General features: G+C 44.1%; 1 protein-coding gene across 1 annotated transcript; it reads right to left on the reverse strand.

Moving 5' to 3' along the window:
• Nucleotides 1-15484: 15484 nt before the first annotated feature.
• Nucleotides 15485-18262, reverse strand: CHST14 (carbohydrate sulfotransferase 14). The gene has a single exon (XM_054026994.1). The coding sequence runs from the start codon at nucleotides 17874-17876 to the stop codon at nucleotides 16767-16769; it is 1110 nt and encodes a 369-aa protein (XP_053882969.1). The 5' UTR covers nucleotides 17877-18262; the 3' UTR covers nucleotides 15485-16766.
• Nucleotides 18263-19715: the final 1453 nt, after the last annotated feature.

Consider the following 19715-nt stretch of genomic DNA (forward strand, 5'->3'; position numbering starts at 1 on the left):
GGCTTGGGTTATTTCCTCTAGAAAGAAGAGAGACTTGACTGGATCCCTATGGGATGGGGCCAATAGTACAGCAGCAGTTTGAAATATTTTTAAGAACCAAAAACATGATAAGAAATTGGGGCAACTAAAGAAGGCCACAACCCTTATTTCTGGGGCACAGCTAACCCAGGTACAGGCTGGAATTGGTGAGTTACATGTTATCTCCGCCCTTAGTTCTATGACCCAGAAGTTGCTGACAGAGATGGTATTGAATATCACTGAGGCTGGGAAGGCATTGCAGTGGGATCTACCATGTTCAGGCTTGGCCCACTGCCCTTACAGACACATCAGGAGTACCATCTGATCTGTGGCCATGGAGACATACTTGGAGACTTTCTGGGTGGAAGTGCGGACGTTCTCAATGCTCCTTCCAAGCATATGGACCGGTTAGGGGTGTGTGTGGGCTCCCACATACCAAATCCTGTGGGGTCCATGGGGAGGATGCATGTGGGATTGGGTAATTCACTGAGACATCTGGGAAATTAGACTACCGCCGATGCCCTGGTGGACTTGGCAACCGCACAGAGAAAACTAAGGCAGATGGTTCTCCAGAACCGCTTGGCTCTAGATATCTTACTGGCCTCTCAGGGAGGAACATGTGCACTAATTGGGCAAGAATGCTGCGTATATGTTCCTGATGTTTATAACGCCACCTGGGACAGAGCAAACCACCTCATACAAGTAGCAAAGGACCATGGAGGGGAGCGGGTTGAATCCTGGTGGAGTAACCTGTTCAATTGGATTCCAAACATAGGTGGTTGGCTCCATAATGTACTCCGAAGCACCATTGTAATTATATGTGGCCTGCTAAGCTTTGTATGTTATGATAAAGGTTGGATGTTGGATGGGTACCAAGCTGTGTTCCGTCCAAAAGGAATCAACTCCAAGCTGACCACTCATAGCAGCTAGTTGTACCAGGAGTCCCTCCAGTTTGCAGAGCTTCCAACACCCAGGGAAGAAACCTGGGGCTGGGTCTGACACAGCCCCGGATGCCGTGGAGGGGAAGAGGAAGTCCCATGTGCCCCAGCCCAGCCTGCAGTTGAGCCTGGCCCTGGGTAGGAGCCACCAGTCGGGTTTCCTCCAGTCCCGCCCCCTGCCCCACAGTGATTTACCTCTCTGCCGGCTGCCCTCAGCACCCAAAATATACTGCTGGGGAGGATCACATGACAGCTCTTGTGGCTTCCCTTTGCTTCCCCGTCAGAAAGTCATTTTTCAGCAGGAAAGGAAAGAAATCTGTGGGGGGACATAAACTTTGCATATGCGCAGTGGCGCAGAATTCCCCCAGGAGTAAAAGAGAATGAAGTGAAGACCTAATTTTCCCCCATGTAAAAAAATCAAGCAGAAATATTAACTATTTGAAACAAAATCTGAGGTTATCTTTGTACATAATAAAGGTCAAAGCCAAATAGTTTCTGACGTTGCTTTGGAGTTCACCTTTAACTACCGAGGGGGAGAAGCTCCCCCTTTTAGTGACTCCTTCCCTAAGCTTGGTAAGATGATTCCCCTCCTGGGAGCCCAGTAGGCTCCCTCTGTTGGCCTCATGGACATCCCCTTTTGGTGTCTCATCATACCCCCTTCTTTGCTTGAGCTGAGAAAAGACAGAATTATTTGGCTGAATACAAATGGCTTAATATTGCTGACAAAGCAAGTAACACAGAGACTTTGCAAAAGCCACTTCTAAATCACACTCTAGTCAAAGCACAAGACATATACAGATTCATGGAAAAATAACAAACACCTGCACACAAAACACTCCCTCAGTTTCCTCATCCCTCCCGAGAGCCCTTTGGGTCTTAGTGTCCTTCAGGGAGTCCAGGATCTCTCTGCACTATTTCTCCTCCAGTCCAACCTTCTCTCCTGCTTCAGGTCTCCCCTTGCTAGAGAGAGAACAGCCATTTCTAACACAATCTCTCTTCCTGTCCATCCACTGGGGTTTTTCCATGCTCTAGTCCTCTGCAGTCTGCCTCCCCCAAACCCTCTGTGTTCATTACAGCAGGTATGTATCATTAGTACATCAACAGCCTTTGGCTGGTAGTTCCCATTGACCTGTTAGAGCAAGATTATTCAATTACTGATAGTCTCTGATTCTGGGACAGACACCTAGACCCCAGACCGCCCATCCTTACCACAAGAGAGATAATGCAGTCTGGCATGACAATATATAATAAAAGATACTAGGCATAATTTTACAGAGAGTTCATAAAATCAAACTGGGATTCATAAATTCACATAGACAGATTCCAACACTGCCACAGGCCTATTTATCTAAAGGAAAAGAATAAAAAGTCTCCCCCGCTCCCCCCGCCCCAAAAGCATGAATCTACTACACACAAAAGAATCAGCTTGCATTTTAGTAATGTAGGCAGTTAATCTAAGCATGAAAATTCAACTTTATTACTTACATACTTGTCATCAACCAAGTATGAGCATATGTCAGAGAAATGACACACACAGTTCCCACGTGGATAAAAGCAACAGTCAAAAAGCCTGCTAATGGAACGTGAATCTGCTGAACTGAAGAGAATTTTGTGGTAATGCTGTCTCAATATCCAAGCTTCCAAATTTCAAGGAACTGAAAATCAATGACTTCTCTGGACAAATGGTGTCAAGAGCAACCCATATAATGTATGTAGGTATTTTTAAAGAATCCACCTAGGCACTGTAGAATTTAGCTATTGAGTTCAAATGCAGAAAAGAAAGAAGTAGAAGCAGACCTAGACCACAACCTAAATACCAATACTCCTGAATGTTGAGTTTGGCTTGAAGCCATTAGATCTGAACTCACTCATATGAGTCTGGGGCAGGATTGGATCCAAAACTGGAAGGCAGCTGCTTTCCTGATCTAGTTCAAATGCAACCCTAAGATGGCAGAAATCTCAGAAAAAGAAACTAATCTCATGAGATTTCTTCCATTTGAGCCAAAATCTTGGGTAAACAATTAATTAACTCCTAACCCAATCTCTGAATCCTACCTCTTCTTGGTGTCGAACCTGAACTCTGAACCTTACTATGAAACATTATCTGTTTCTGGATCCAAACATTACCCTCTTGGTCCACTTCCAGACCTAAGGGAAACATTGGAAAAAATGTCCCCCATTGTGAAGTGTAGGCATGATTCATGGATAATAGTTTGTGTCCTATTCTGTTGGGTCTCCAATTACTATGAGCTCCTTAAATAAGGCACTGAGACTCAATAGTGAGGTACGTAACAACAAGCTTTACTAATCAGGTCTGCTCTGTTTGGGTACCTACACAGCATTGGCTAACCTCCTATATATAATAGGCTCAGTATAAATGAAGGATTTTTTAGGGATATGGTTCTATGGTTGTTCCAAAGTCCTGTAGCACACATCCCCGGACATTACATCAGCTGTGAAAAAACAAATATAATTAAAAGCCGGGGAAAATGTTCCACATCAAATCCACACTTCATAACAGTCATACAACAGCAAGGAAGTGAAGGGATGATGTTTTAATTCCTTGTGCAGACATTAAATACCTTCTCTGTGGCACTGCTTTCTTCTTCTGTGCGCCAGCAATCCTTACTCCATTTAGATACTGAATCATGGCTAGAAGCCAACAAGGCAACTGGCAGCATTAATGCATTTACTTCAGCACACTGACTAGCAAGGAAATTATTTATTAAAAGCAATAGGAAAAAACCCACAGGAAACAGGAAAAATATGATACACATACAGAAGAGCTCAACTGTTTAGGCCAAGGGAAACATTTTAACCTCTTCACTTTCCATGGCCAGCCTTTAGAGTGATAGAAGCAATCAAGACACTGAAAAATAGGTGATCCCAAATGATTATATTTTAGAGGGGCGCCAGGTTCTGGCTTACTCGGGGCTCTCTTTGACCAAAGGTTGGCCCTGCTACCCTGGTTGTGTTTAAATAGAATTTACTTTCGAACAAACCACTAAAACCTTATTTTTTTCCACATGCTTTAAAGAAAAGGTCACTGTCAGATATTTTTTGCTAGTAATTTAGTTATTGTTACACAAGGTTTTATAAAAACAAATTTCAATAGAAATGTTTTAATTTTTTAAAAGAATCAATGAGTTTTTTAAAAAAAAATCTCCTGCAGTAGTGGAAACTCAGACAAATATCACTGTGCTAGTGTATGAGAATGAGGAAGTGAAAATGATTTAAAGGAAAAGGGCACTAGTCTAGTTTTATTGCCCCAAACAAGTGAAATAATGATAACAATACAATCAAGTAAGCAGTACAATTGCTTAAAATTAAACTCAATATCTGACTTTTTTCCAGTTGTACTAATGTAAGGTGCCATTCTTAACACAGGTAAGGCATTAAAAAAATGTATACCTGATAACAAACCATAACTATCTAAACAACAGAATATGAGGGAAATGGTCAGTTATACCTACTTCTCAGAGAATGTCTCATTTCAGTACATCACTAGACAACATATCACAGTAGAGAACAAAAAAAGTTTCAGTGGTCATTTTTAATATAGAAATGCTCAGAGATCTAATGTTTACATCACTTCAACTACCTGAATCAAGGATCCTTTTCCATTTGTCATTAAACATCTCAATCAGTTGAGGATGATATGAAACTCATTTCATAAGGAGGAGTTCCTGAATCAGGCTTCTCCGCGTGGCCAAGTAATCTTTAATATAAAGGATGAAACAACAGAAACTTTCAGACAACCTGGAATCAGAACCAGGCAATTATTAAATGCCCTTTCCCTGTTTGGTGCATGCGGAATAAAGAGAAGACTCCAGGTCTGTATGTAGACCAGCCACCTTGACTATAGAAAATTTTCTGAAGAGCTAAGATACCACAGTGATTACTAGATACATGGATGGACAGATAGATATTCTTTGTGTATTTTCACGTCATCCTTAGGAATACCTTTCTTCTATGCTTGTGTCAGCAGTGTTACACAGAAGGGCTAGGGTAACAATATTTCACCTAAGTAAATTTGATTCCAAATAATTTGGTTCTCCTCCTGCTGGTCTGATTCAGTTTATTATAAAGTAATATACAATGATTAACCAGCCTACAGATATCACCAGATTGTCTCTGATCCAACAAAACCTATTACTGGAAAAGTACAGGCCTTGAAACTGAACAAAATTGCAAAAATATGTTAGGCTGATAAGTGACCTTTAAAAATTTCCCCTCCTTGCTGCTGTTTCCTCATTTCTACCAGGAGGAACAAAGCCCAAGAGGACTGGATAGTTCAATGACCTCGTAAGGGGATATAAGCTTTCTTCCACTAGGACCCTCACTAGTTGGAAAGCATCCCGGGTCAGTAGTGAGCTGCGATGGCAAGTTATCACCTAATGGTTGTTCAGTAATCTGTATGAAATTAATTTGGTGGTCTCTGTCTTATTCTGAGTAAACAAATGTCCCTATCATTAAACCACCACCACCATCAGAACTGATACTACTCACCATTCTTGTTGGCAGTCTTAACAAAGAGCCCAAGGACTGAAGTGCATGGAGACTGAACTATTCTCTCACACCCAGAAGTGTTCTCAATGACAAAGTTGAAGAGTGTGGGCACAATGATGTGGGGAAGCCTATACTGCCTATGGCTGTTCTATGGAGTAAGAGATAGCATTTGTCTTCAAGACTGTCAATATGATACCTTACCTGAGCATCATATTTTCTAAAAGTTTGATTAAAACATCCGTAAAAATACCTCAGAACTTTCATATTTAATAGCAGCAAAGCATTGGTCTATGGACAGATGTGAGGAACAAGGCTCCTAAACTTAAGTTTCAGATGATATCAACAATTCACTTCATTACTCAAAGGACCAGGGAGATATTGATGACCATATGGTGGAGATGGAACATTTACTCTCTGGTGGAGAAAAAAAGCAACAAGCAGAAAGACTGTTTTTGCGTCTTGCATCTGTGGCACTGAAGAGACCTTTGTGCTAAGTACTGCTACAGGGCTTCACATTGCAACTGGCAAGCTTAAGTGGTTTTGGAAGTTAATAAACCTTGTGTGGACATATGGATCAATAAAATCCTCACACATCACTGATTGTACAATATTACAGACCGAAATTTGGAGTTCAGACATGCATATGATAGAAATATTGTTATTTATACTGGGCTTTGTTACTGGGCTTGAGAGGAAAGAAGAATGTAAAGTTAAGACATCATTAAATCCCAATTCATCACCTAAACCTGACCAAAAAGGTAGTGAAGGCAAGATAACTTAATTTGCTCCTTCTAAGCTGTTGTTAGCCAAGTCCTGACTGTGTGAAATATTTGGGTGTACTGGTAAAAAGTAACTAATGGCATACTAAAACAAAGTAACATTCTGACAACCTAGGGAGTCCCTTTCAGCAGCACTCCTCAATAATGAGCTAGGATTAATACTAATGGAATGTTTCTACATATTTTTCATCATCATGATAAATCCCAAAGGAACATGGCATCCTTGCAAACTGAGCCCTACCTGGATTGCGCCACTGAAGCTTTTGAAACCCACATGCTCAACGGCTGTGTAGCAACTTTTTTTGGTACCCAACACTTCTGAATTCATTGGTCTTCCATTCTAATAATATGTCCATACCCAGAAAGCCGCCAAAACTGAACCAGTGCTGATGAAGGCAGTTGCTTGGCTCGGGTTTGAATATCCTCATTTCTTATCTTGTCCTATCACTTGATATGGGCAGATGGGGAAGATGACAAGAACCAAAAACATCAGTGCAGGTTCTTCAGCCCTTCACAGTACCCAAGTTTCCCTTCTGTGCAATAGAGTTGGTATGACTATGGTTCTATAGATCCGCAGCTTGGTAGCAAACTTGATGTCACAACGCCCCCACAGAGGCCACTTAAAGGGCCCAAAACATGGCAGCAGCTGCTGATACATGAGTGTCTGCATCCTTTGAGTATCCTTTAGCATTATCTATGAAACTGCCAAAATATTTGATACTTGCCACCTGCTTGATGTCCCACCTGGACAGGTTAATATAGAGGTGATTGTAATTTGGAGCTGGAGTCTGCTTGATGATAATGGCCAGAGACTTATTTTTATCCAGATTAATTACCACACCAATGCGTACATCTTCTTGCCCAACCAGATTGGCCATCAGCTGCAGAGATTCAGCAAACTGAACCAACAAGACAATGTCATTAGCATATTTGAGATCTCAAAGCAGAATGTTCAGCTCAGCACCACCGATAGCTGCATCCTTAAGTTTATCTACCAACCAATCAGCACAGATATTGAACAATGATGGCAACAGAACACAGCCTTACCAAACTCCCATGGAGACAGGAACCCAGGCTGTATAACTGCCGTTGACTTGAATGCAGCTTTCCATTCCATTATAGAGCTCCTCTGCCTATGACACTATTCCAGGCACCCTATCAGATCTTAGATCATCATTGCCAACTCAGTGCTGGGGCCTCAGCCCTTCAAATGTCAACCATGGATCAGGGAAGAGACACTTACAGCAGAGGCACCTAAGAAACCTGCAAGGCTACAATCTGCGTCTTCAACAAAATATTTATTGAGAGCAAAAGTAAAGGCTGAACAGGTTTGACTTCGGAACATTGTCAAGTCATTGTGTAAAAAAGATAAGGAATCCTGGTGGTCAACTCAGGCAGTCAGTTCAGAACAGGCTGCCACTAGGCACGATCTCTGCAGTCCCTAGCCATCTTTGCAGTGTTGGCAAGGAAGGTGGAACCAACTTGATCATTAAAGAATCGGGATGGCAGCATCAGCCAGAGTCTGCAAGATCAGCTGCATCAATGGGAAGATCCTCTCAAGATGCTCTTCCATTGTCCATTGACTGCAGTCGCTCTTCCATATGAAGAGGGCAGGAAGTTCCAGAAGAGCAACCATCCTTCAAACAAGGAGAGAACAGGATCGCAGTCCATAAGCAGAAGTCTGGGCAAGCATCAGGGGTTTGTAACATTACCACAGAGTTGCTGAAGACAGATGATGGTATTGTAGTACCTTCCAGATGATCTGGCATACTAATATCAACCCTGATGACCAGAAGAAGAAGGGGGTTATTCATCCTCTGTTCAAAAAGAGCGATAAGGCCAAATTAGCATCATGCTTCTATAGTTGCTACTTGTCAATCCCAGGGGAAATCTTTGCTTCCGTATTAATGTCCCAAGTCAATGATGCACTTTGTGGCAAAGGCCAGGATACTCAGTGCAGCTTTAGACTAGGTCATTCCACTGTCAATCAGATTTTTACCTTGAGACAGCTTTTTCAGAAGACGGCTGAATTTAATAGGTTGTGCAGAGCACTTTTTGTACACTTCCATCAGGTCTTTGATTCAGTGCCTTGAGCAAGTTTGTGGGATCTGATGAGTTTATTTGGCATCCCTGGTGTTATACTATTTCCCAGTAATAGTGGCCAGGTCCTTTACCTGGCTATCAGTATCAGTTAAACCCTTCTCTCACCGTCCTCTGAGTTAAAGAACTAAAGAAAGACAGAGAATGTCGTGCTTCGAAAACAGAAGAAATAGTTTAATTGGGATAATTAACAAAAACAGGGAAAAGGGAAGAATAAATGCATAAAACCTTAAAACAACAACAATTGTGATTGCCCCCAAAGTAGGCTTAAAGCCCAGGCCCAATACTAACCTTTGGCCTAAATAACCTAAATAAAACAAACTAACAAAAAGGCGCCCCAGAACTGTTTCACGTCAGGTGATGGACTGGAATCAGATGTGGCTGGTAAGTACCTGCTTCAGTTGCTCGGGATCGCAGGACTCTGGTCCTTCGACTGCCGGACCCGGACTGGCATGGCCAGAAGCAGGAGGAGCACAGAGCCTTCGTGGATGACTGGACCCAGGAACCGCAACAGCTGGAACCAGGTAAGACTCGATGCTAGAAGCCTTTTAATCATTGGAAGGATCAGGAACCAACGAAGGATGTCCTCGACACAGACCTAACAGGTACTCCGCTGCTTCTCTAACCTGATGTCCGTGTGCGCAACCCTTATACAGTCTGTGAGCGTGCAAAAATTCTAAGCAGTCAGTTGAGCTAGTTCCATGGGTGACCATTTATTCCTGGAGTTCCTTCATTAAACAATTGCATTAAGCACCTCATTAACAACAAACACTAATTTACCCATTACAATTATGCATATATTAAAACACAAACATATAAACTGGTAAACCACATTACACCGGGAAGATAGTGTCTACTTATCTTGGAATACTTCCATATGCAAAACATGCAAACTTCTCAGAGGGCGGTCAGGACTGGGGCATGCGGCTCGCCAGGGTAAGCAACCTGGCGGGCTGGGCTGGTTTGTTTACCAGCTGTGTCCGCAGGTTCGGCCGATTGCAGCTCCCAATGGCTGCAGTTTGCCGTCCCAGGCCAATGGGGGCGGCGGGAAGCAGCACGGGCCGAGGGATGTGGTGGCCACCGCTTCCCGCTGACCCATTGGCCCAGAGTGGAGAACCGCGGCCAGTGGGAGCTGTGATCGGCCAAACCTGCAGATGCGGCAGGTAAACAAACCGGCCCAGGCCGCCAGGGTGTTTACCCTGGCGAGCCGCATGCCAAAGGTTGCCGACCCCTGTAGTAGACAGATGGAAACACACCACAACTTCCTGCTCTTTTAGGATGAGAAGATGCCTCCATAATTTTAGGATAGATTTGGAACATGAATTTGCAACTCCACAAGCAATCTCTCGTGATTAGATTATGGTGACAGTATAGGCGGTTTACAATCTTTCCATCTCTCACGCACCATTGATTTCTTCAACCTATTTTTCGAAGATTTTTAAAAACCATCCCTGCTGAAACTCACTTTCTCCATAGTATCCCTGGTCCAGCTACAACCATCTAGATGTTCAAATCTGGCCAAGTCAATGAGAACAAAGACTTCCAGGAGATTCCTATTCCTACTCATTTCCCAGTGCAAGCTGCACTGGATGTGTTTGTAAAAAGAACAGGAGTACTTGTGGCACCTTAGAGACTAACAAATTTATTAGAGCATAAGCTTTCGTGGACTACAGCCCACTTCTTCGGATGCATACAGAGTGGAATAAATATTGAGGATATATATATACACACATACAGAGAGCATAAACAGGTGGGAGTTGTCTTACCAACTCTGAGAGGCCAATTAAGCCAATTTGTCCTCACCCACAACTATTTCACATTTGGGAACAATATATACCTTCAAGTCAGCGGCACTGCTATGGGTACCTGCATGGCCCCACAATATGCCAACATTTTTATGGCTGACTTAGAACGCTTCCTTAGCTCTCGTCCCCTAACGCCCCTACTCTACTTGCGCTACATTGATGACATCTTCATCATCTGGACCCATGGAAAAGAAGCCCTTGAGGAATTTCACCATGATTTCAATAATTTCCATCCCACCATCAACCTCAGCCTAGATCAATCCACACAAGCGGTCCATTTCCTGGACACTACTGTGCTAATAAGCAATGGTCATATAAATACCACTCTATACCGGAAACCTACTCACCACTACACTTACCTACATGCCTCCAGCTTCCATCCAGAACACACCACACGATCCATTGTCTACAGCCAAGCTCTAAGATATAACCGCATTTGCTCCAATCCCTCAGATAGAGACAAGCACCTACAAGATCTCTATCAAGCATTCTTAAAACTACAATACCCACCTGCTGAAGTGAAAAAACAGATTGACAGAGCCAGACAAGTACCCAGAAGTCACCTCCTACAAGACAGGCCCAACAAAGAAAATAACAGAACACCACTAGCTGTCACCTTCAGCCCCCAACTAAAACCTCTCCAGCGCATCATCAGAGATCTACAACCTATCCTGAAATACGATCCTTTACTCTCACAGATCTTGGGAGACAGATCTGTCCTCGCTTACAGACAACCCCCCAACCTAAAGCAAATACTCACCAGCAACCACACATCAATGAACAAAACCACTGACCCAGGAACCTATCCTTGTAACAAAGCCCGATGCCAACTCTGTCCACATATCTATTCAAGTGACATCATCATAGGACCTAATCACATCAGCCATACCATCAGGGGCTCGTTCACCTGCACATCTACCAATGTGATATACGCCATCATGTGCCAGCAATGCCCCTCTGCCATGTACATTGGCCAAACTGGACAGTCTCTCCGCAAAAGAATTAATGGACACAAATCTGACATCAGGAATCATAATACTCAAAAAACAGTGGGAGAACACTTTAACCTGTCTGGTCATTCAATGACAGACCTGCGGGTGGCTATATTACAACAGAAAAACTTCAAAAACAGACTCCAACGAGAGACTGCTGAGCTGGAATTGATATGCAAACTAGAAACAATCAACTCAGGATTGAATAAGGATTGGGAATGGCTGAGCCATTACAAACATTGAATCTATCTCCCCTTGTAAGTATTCTCACACTTCTTATCAAACTGTCTGTACTGGGCTAGCTTGATTATCACTTCAAAAGTTTTTTTTCTCTTATTTAATTGGCCTCTCAGAGTTGGTAAGACAACGCCCACCTGTTTATGCTCTCTGTATGTGTGTATATATATATCCTCAATATTTATTCCACTCTGAATGCATCCGAAGAAGTGGGCTGTAGTCCACGAAAGCTTATGCTCTAATAAATGTTAGTCTCTAAGGTGCCACAAGTACTCCTGTTCTTTTTACGGATACAGACTAACACGGCTGCTACTCTGAAACCTGGATGTGTTTGGAACTTGGAACAATTTAGAACTTGCATCAGCATTTAGAACTTGTGCTGTGTGCTGAAGGTGTGTCAAAATGCATGGCTGGCACCAAATCCCATTTTAGAATGTGTAAACACATCCTCTGGTTTTCCTGCCTCTAGAGTACACTTTAAGACCAAACAGTTCTGTCTGCAGGCACAAATGGAATTTCACTAGTTGTCAGGTTTCAGAGTAGCAGCCGTGTTAGTCTGTATCCGCAAAAAGAAGAACAGGAGTACTTGTGGCACCTTAGAGACTAACAAATTTAAGTTGTAAGTATGCTCACACTTCTTATCAAACTGTCTGTACTGGGCTATCTTGATTATCACTTCAAAAGTTTTTTTTCTCTTAATTAATTGGCCTCTCAGAGTTGGTAAGACAACTCCCACCTGTTTATGCTCTCTGTATGTGTGTATATATATCTCCTCATTATATGTTCCACTCTATATGCATCCGAAGAAGTGGGCTGTAGTCCATGAAAGCTTATGCTCTAATAAATTTGTTAGTCTCTAAGGTGCCACAAGTACTCCTGTTCTTCTTTTTACTAGTTGTCAGTGACTTCACAATTCCTTGTCCTCACAAGGGGCCCCATTCTCCACTTACTTACACCAGTTTTACAATGGTACTGTATAATAACTCTTTTCAGAGTAGCAGCCGTGTTAGTCTGTATCCGCAAAAAGAACAGGAGTACTTGTGGCACCTTAGAGACTAACAAATGTATTAGAGCATAAGCTTTCGTGGACTACAGCCCACTTCTTCGGATGCATACATACATATAATAACTCTGTTGACTTCAATGAAGTTAAAGCCCAATTCAGTACCCATTGAAGAAAATGAAAAGACTCTGATTGACTTCAGTGAGTGTTGGATCAGAATTTTATTCCCAATTTAGATCCTGATCCTGCAAGCTGGCCGCACAAGGATCTGCTTATGCAAAGCAATTTGCAGGATCAAGAACTAAAACTGGTGTAAGGGGAGAATCAGGCCAAAGGTCTGTAGGATGGCATGTCACGCTCAATTCATGCTCCGCACCCATAGCTAGCTGATGTTCTAGAGATAGCTGAGTTCAGTACCAGTCATAAAAACTAGTGAAATTCTCTTTTCTCTCCTCTTGACTCTTGTGTTATGAGACTCTGATTAATGCTTATTATAGCTAGAGGGGGTACAGCATATTCAAGTTGTTGATGCAGAAATTCCCCTTCCCTTACTGCAAAAAGTGGAACTGCAGCGCTGCAGAATTCAAGGGGCCATGTTCATACTTTCGTTACATTTCATTGCTGAGATAGACTGGTTCTTGACAAGAAATCGGTTTAGGCTTGTCCTTACTGCAGGGTCTTTTCTGATCTGAGCAATTTCTTTCCCACTCGTCTCTCTAGTGTCTTGTTACTTAATCTGTCTCTTTTTAAAAATATCTAATTATTCTACTAAGAAAAGTTTTTGTAGATTGTAAGATCTTTAGGGCAGATGAGAGCTGTTTCTTTTTGTGTATTGTGCAACACTAAGTACACTGTTCAGGTTAAACAAAGAAATAATTAGTAATAGAAATGATAGCTTTTTATTGTGCTTGATGAGTGCAAGGAGTGAGGTAGGAGGAAGAAAAAGAAACAAACACCACTACTGAAAGTAATGAGGAGCAACCAGCTATTTAATCCTGCCAATTTAGAACAGTGCCAGAAAGAAGAAACATTTAAAACAAACTGAACACACTAAAGCAGTTAGTGGCTAATTGGTTATGTCCTCTCCCTTTGGAACTTAGCTGGTGACAGTTTTACTTCTATTAGCACCAAAGCCCCCCTTGTTACTTGCATCCTCCACAGCTTTAGTCTTTCCAGGTTTGCCTGCAGCTTAATTTTAGCCTCCTCTGTGTTTGCTACCCCTACTATTTTGATATCATTTACAACATTTGATCATGATTTAATTTGCAGCAAAGAAACACCTGACAAAAAAAAACCCATGGAGCAGGCAGAAGGAGCTTAAATGGAAAAAAGGGGATTGATAACATGCACAGGAGCAAACGCACAGGAGATTGAGATTCAAAGAAAAGCAAAACACTGATCCTTCTGTGGGCAGAAACCAAATCTTGTCTAGAGAGGGGAAGCTGCAGCCAACAAGCATTTTAAACCTTTAAAACTATTTTAAATTAATTTTTTAGTAAAAAGCAAAAAGCCAAACAAGAGAACATTTTTGTGATAATCCCCCAGCCTTCATAGATGTAGGTATAGAATGGGGGGGAGAGGAAGAGTAAGTTCCATCCAGTGTATTCAATTACATAAATTCAGAGATCAAAATTAATTACACTTGCTTTCTCCATCATTTACACCCATTTTACAAAAACTCCTGACTAATATCTGCTGCCTTTATCTGAGGAATGATCCAGACATTTCTAGAAGTTTTGATAAATTCCAACACCAAGATCCAGATTCTATCGTCCATCACGTTTGTGCATTCCCACTGAAATCAATGGAGCGTCTCAGGAATAACTACAAAAACAACAAGGAGTCTGGTGGCACCTTAAAGACTAACTATCTGTTAGTCTTTAAGGTGCCACCAGACTCCTTGTTGTTTTTGTAGATACAGACTAACATGGCTACCCCCGGATACTTGACATCAGGAATAACTAAGGTTACAACTTAACCACATCTGTGAGAGCCAAGCTGATTGAAGGATGTGGATATGACAGGCAAACAAATAGGGTAAAGAAAAACAGAGTAGATTTAGAGGGAGGGACTACAGCTAGTATTTTGAAATATATGTATACATTGCAGGGCCGGCTCCAGGCACCAGCGGAACAAGCACGTGCCTGGGGCTGCACATGCTAAGGGGCGGCATTCCTTACATTCTTGGGGCGGCAGAGTCCGGGCAGCTTTTTTTTTTGGGGGGGGGGGGGGGTGCACTTTGGCAGTTCGGGCGGTGGCAGTCCGAGTGGTTTTTTATTGTTTTTTACGCTTCGGCAGTTCGGGTGGCAGCAGTCTGAGCCACTTCTTTTGTTTTTGCTTGGGGCAGCAAAAATGGTAGAGCCGGCCCTGATGTATTGGTCACTGTTGTCACCCAGCCAAGGTGGAATTCAATTCAAAGTGGAATTCAATTGAAGTCAATGGGCGTTTTGCCTTTGATTTCAGCATAGGCAGATTTCACCCATAAAATGTCAAAATATAGAAAGCTCTTAGGTCACTTAGTTAATTTCCTGTGCAGGCTTGTTCCTCACAGTATATATCCTAGTGCTTTTGTCCAGGCTTGCTTGCTTGAAATGTGGGCTGATACCACTTCCCTTGGACGGCCTTATAGGCCACACTGCTAGGAGACATGCCATATATGTACAGTGAATATTAACACATCTTGTGCATCTAGCTACAGAGATGGCAGGTCGGGCCAGTTTGTTTATCTGCTGCGTCGGCAGGTTTGGCCGATCGCGGCTCCCACTGGCCGCAGTTCGCCGCTCCAGGCCAATGGGGGAGGCGGGAAGCTGCGGCCAGCACATCCCTCACCCGTGCCGCTTCCCACAGCCCCCATTGGCTTGGGACGGCGAACTGCAGCCAGTGGGAGCCGCAAACGTCCGAACCTGCCGATGCGGCAGGTAAACAAACTGGCCCGGCCTGCCAGGGTGCTTACCCTGGCGAGCCACGTGCCAGAGGTTGCCGACCCCTGTGTTATATGTTTGTATAGTGCCTAGCACAATGGGGCACTGCTGCTATTGTAATACAAATAAATAATAAGAACAACAACAATCCATGACTAAAAGAAAAGCACCAAGCCACAGAATAATGTATATATAAATTGTATTAAAAATGCAGCTACTATATTAACTGTCATAAACAAATTTGAACATTATCATCCACACTTTTAAAGCTGAATCATAATCCTTACATATAAATAGCTATGAAAATGTCATGCACATATAAAAAGCAGAACTGAGCATTTACTAACAGTAGAGTCAAATGCAGCTGCATAAAGCATTTTTTCTTGTTTTTTCTCCATAGGCTGTAAATAACCACTATAAGCTATTTTCTAAATTTTGTTACAAGGGCTGAGAAGCTCTTGATTTTAATAACTTTTTAAAAAAAGAGGGACAAAAGAAGAATTTGTTAGTAATAAATACATTGCTGCACCAAATGTTAGTTTCGCTATGTAAGTAATTGGTACTCTCAGATCTTTAATCACACAAAATAAAATGAACAGTGTATTGTCTTTGAATTAACATCTTGTATCAAGAGGAACACATTAACTTTTTCTATGAATACGACATTGGTTCAATACTGAAATAAAATACTCCACAACCCAGGCACTGCTACATCACAGAACAAGAACTGACTTGTCAGCTTTAGATGCACTCAACAAGTGTGAAGATTATGGATACTCAGGCCTAGTTTACAAAAGACTTTTCTCTCAAAATTTCCCATCACTGCTTCCACCAGTTCAACCTAGGAACTATCCTGCAGTAACTCTTTAAAAAACAGCTAATACAGTTGATGCTGTGGGTAATTCTGCCCCAGAAAATGTAACCTGGACCACAAAAACAGAACAATGCTTTGTGCTTAAAATATATCCATTCCCTGATTCTTTTGCATATATTCACTGTCTTGTGCTGTAGAGAGAAGTTTTTAAAAAACAGATATATAAAAGCTATTGTGCTTAACTCAGCGGCACACAGACATAGTAAAATTGGAACAATACGAAGGTAAAAGATATTCTAGTTGTAAAGGCTATATATCATATGATATCTTAAAAGGTTTAAAAAGTATAAAATTAGGAAACGTGCATAGGACACACATTACTTCACAGGCTTCATCTACACTAGAAAAGCGTAGCTTTTGCCAGTGTAGCTATACCAGCAAACCCTCCTAGTGCAGTTTATGCTGGCATAAAAGTATTTTTGCCAGTAGAATTTATACAGGTTATTGAGTGAAATAATCTACACCAGCAAAAGTACTTTTATGCCACTACAACTGTTTACACTTGAGCTTCTGCCAGTATAAAAATGTTGCACAACATTATTCTATCAGCATAAGTTTCTAGCATAGACCAGCCCACAAATAGAAAAAGTTCACTGTCTGCAAAATTCACTAGTAATATTTGGAAGAGGATAGGCAAACAATGAGAAATCCAGAATGTATTTTGGTAACAGTTCTTTTATAAGTCCACGTTGAGTGTTACACAGATAGTAATGTAGAGTTTCCCGAGTCACAGGCTTATACCATGATTGTCGTTCTGGGAAACGGATAAAAGAAGGTGCTTGAACATGTTCAAGAATGTAATTTGCATCCACATTCAGTCTTTCATATGATCCGATGAAATCGTACCTCACCGCACAGGGTTGGCATAGGTTGTAGATGGGCATCCAGTGTTCGTTCATTCTCTCTGCCTCTTCATCTAACAGGTACTGGAGAAACTCAGAAAAGGTGACATCATCCCCCGTGGACTTTCTGGGGCTTTTTCGGTATCTTTTTACTATTTCCACACCATATTTTAACTGGTACTCTTTGATCTCTCCAAATTTATTCCTATAAGCTGATAAAAGTCTCTCCATCGGGTCTCGAACAAATATAAACTTGTAGTAGTGCTTTAGCCTATAGCTGATCTCATCTGGCTTCATGTCACCGAGAAAAACCAAGTCATTCTTGTGGTCCATTTTGAGCTTGACATTCACATTCTCCAGCGCTCCATCCAAAACTTTCAGTATTCGTTTCCAGTTGGAGCAGGCGACTTTGGGGACGTAGCAATATAAGAAGCGATATTTATCACTCACCAGGATGTGTCTGAGCACAGTTTTCCTCTGACCTGCTGAAAGCTCCCAGATGCTATGAGGCATGTTCTTTTGTCCACACATGGTGCGGACTGTCCGGTTACGAACATCTTGTAGCACCTGGTAATCCATGTCCTCGGAGACCACTGCTCTGGTGTCACCGCTGCTCCTCCAAGCAAGGTCTCCATGTGGGGGATGGAGTGGTAGTGGCTTCACCTGTGCCAAAATGCCCCTCTCAATCATGAGCAGCAGGCCACTGGAAGCCACAATCACCCCAAACATGAGCATGGAGGGCAACAGCATGGTGCCACTGCCGCCCCGCATCCTGGCAGGCACCACGGCCCGGCGCACGGAGGTGGCTCCCATCTCTGCACCCCACACTGCCACCGGGGTCAGGGGGCGCGGGAACATGGCCCTGACACTGGCTTGGTGTCAGGGCCAAACAGCAGGTGGAGCTGGCCCCTACCCAAGGGGAAACGGAGTGGGGCAGGGCTGTCTCCTGGTGGATGGAGGCAGCACCTTTCCCCTCGGGCCCAGGGTCTCTCTGCCAGGAGCTGCTGCAGGCCCCTCACCCAGGCCGGGCAGCGGGACTCTGCATAGCATCAGGGGGCTCCCTAGCGGCTGCCCCCCATGCTGGGCTCGCGGCGCGCCAGCTGGGCAGCACAGCGCGCAAGGGGAGGAGGCCGGGCCGCCGGCGGCGGGCTGGGCCCCTCCGGGCCCGGCGGAGTTGAGCGGCAGCGAGGGCCCGGATGTCCCGGGAGCGAGTGAGGGGGACGAGGGAGGGAGGCCGGCAGTGACTGCAGGGAGGAGAGAGCGGCGGCCGGCTCCGCCCAGCGGCTCGGGACCTGGGGGCGGCGCGCTCAGCTCTGAGGCGCCGGGCGGCGCCGCCAGCCCAGCCCTGAGGAGGGAGGCAGGGACGCCGGCTGCCGAGTTAGGGGCAGGCCCGCCTGCTACGCAAAGGGTGCGTGGGCTGGGTGAGCCCGAGAGGCACTGCTCGGCGGGAGGCTCTGTGGCCACAGGGGCATTGCACGGGGGGCTGTGTACACACAGTGTGCATTGCATGGGAGGGACACGGGCACTGCACAGCAGCGGGAAGGGGAGCTGTGTGCACGCAGGGCACTGCACAGCGGGGGGAGCTGTGTGCACGCAGGGCACTGAACAGCGGCGGGGGGGGAGGGGAGCTGTGTGCACGCAGGGTACTGCACGGCGGGGGGGGAAAGGGAGCTGTGTGCACGCGGGGCACTGCACAGCGGAGGAGGGAAAGGGGAGCTGTGTGCACGCAGGGCACTGCACAGCGGGGGGAGCTGTGTGCACGCAGGGCACTGAACAGCGGCGGGGGGGGAAGGGGAGCTGTGTGCACGCAGGGTACTGCACGGCGGGGGGAAAGGGGAGCTGTGTGCACGCAGGTCACTGCACAGCGGCGGGGGGGTGAGCTGTGTGCACGCAGGGCACTGCACTACGGGGGGGAGGGGAGCTGTGTGCATGCTGGGCATGTATAGCGGGGGGGTGGGGTGGACTGTATGCAGTTAGGGGCATTGCACAGCCTAGGGAAGGGGGCTGCGCGGTGGGGAGAACACTGTGTGCCCACAGTGACATTGCCCAGAATTGGGGAGGGACCTGCACAGATTGCCTCCACTGCCGCTGGGAGATTGTTGTATAGGGGTTTCTGTGCAGATGAGGGAACTTTGGGGGCTTTGGGTGTAGGTGGCTGGGAGGAGATCGTTGTGTTGGCATGGGGACTGTATAGGGGGGGCTTTAGAAACAAGCTGGGTCCACTGTACCCAGGCAGTGTCCAGGCCAGCCAATATAAACTATTTATTAATACAAATGGCACATGGACCTGATGAATTAAGCAGAATATTGCAGCCTTAAAGTGGAATTATAGTAAAAAAAAATCACTCTAAAAATTGTATGTTCTTTCATAGCAGGTTTTTTTCCAGTCTGAATTGATTTATTTGCTTAGAAAATTAAGATGTTACTACTTTTTATTCCTGTTAGTAAAGAATGGCTGTGGAAGAGGGATCTGGATTCTGCTCATTTAGCACATCATCAAGAATATTGCTAACTACCATGGAGGTGCAGAATCATTGGTGATGGGGCTTAAGCCAGAAAGAACCTAGCTTGACTCTCAGATTCCAGGGTAAATTTACAAACTGGGATTAGAAAAAACAACTTTTACTTTCAAATTGAGAAAGTTTTATCTGGGGTCTTTGAATTACAATGCTATTTCAGTGCTATTTTTACAGTCAG

This window comes from Malaclemys terrapin, chromosome 4 (genome assembly GCF_027887155.1).
Source record: "Malaclemys terrapin pileata isolate rMalTer1 chromosome 4, rMalTer1.hap1, whole genome shotgun sequence".
Lineage (NCBI taxonomy): Eukaryota > Metazoa > Chordata > Testudines > Emydidae > Malaclemys > Malaclemys terrapin.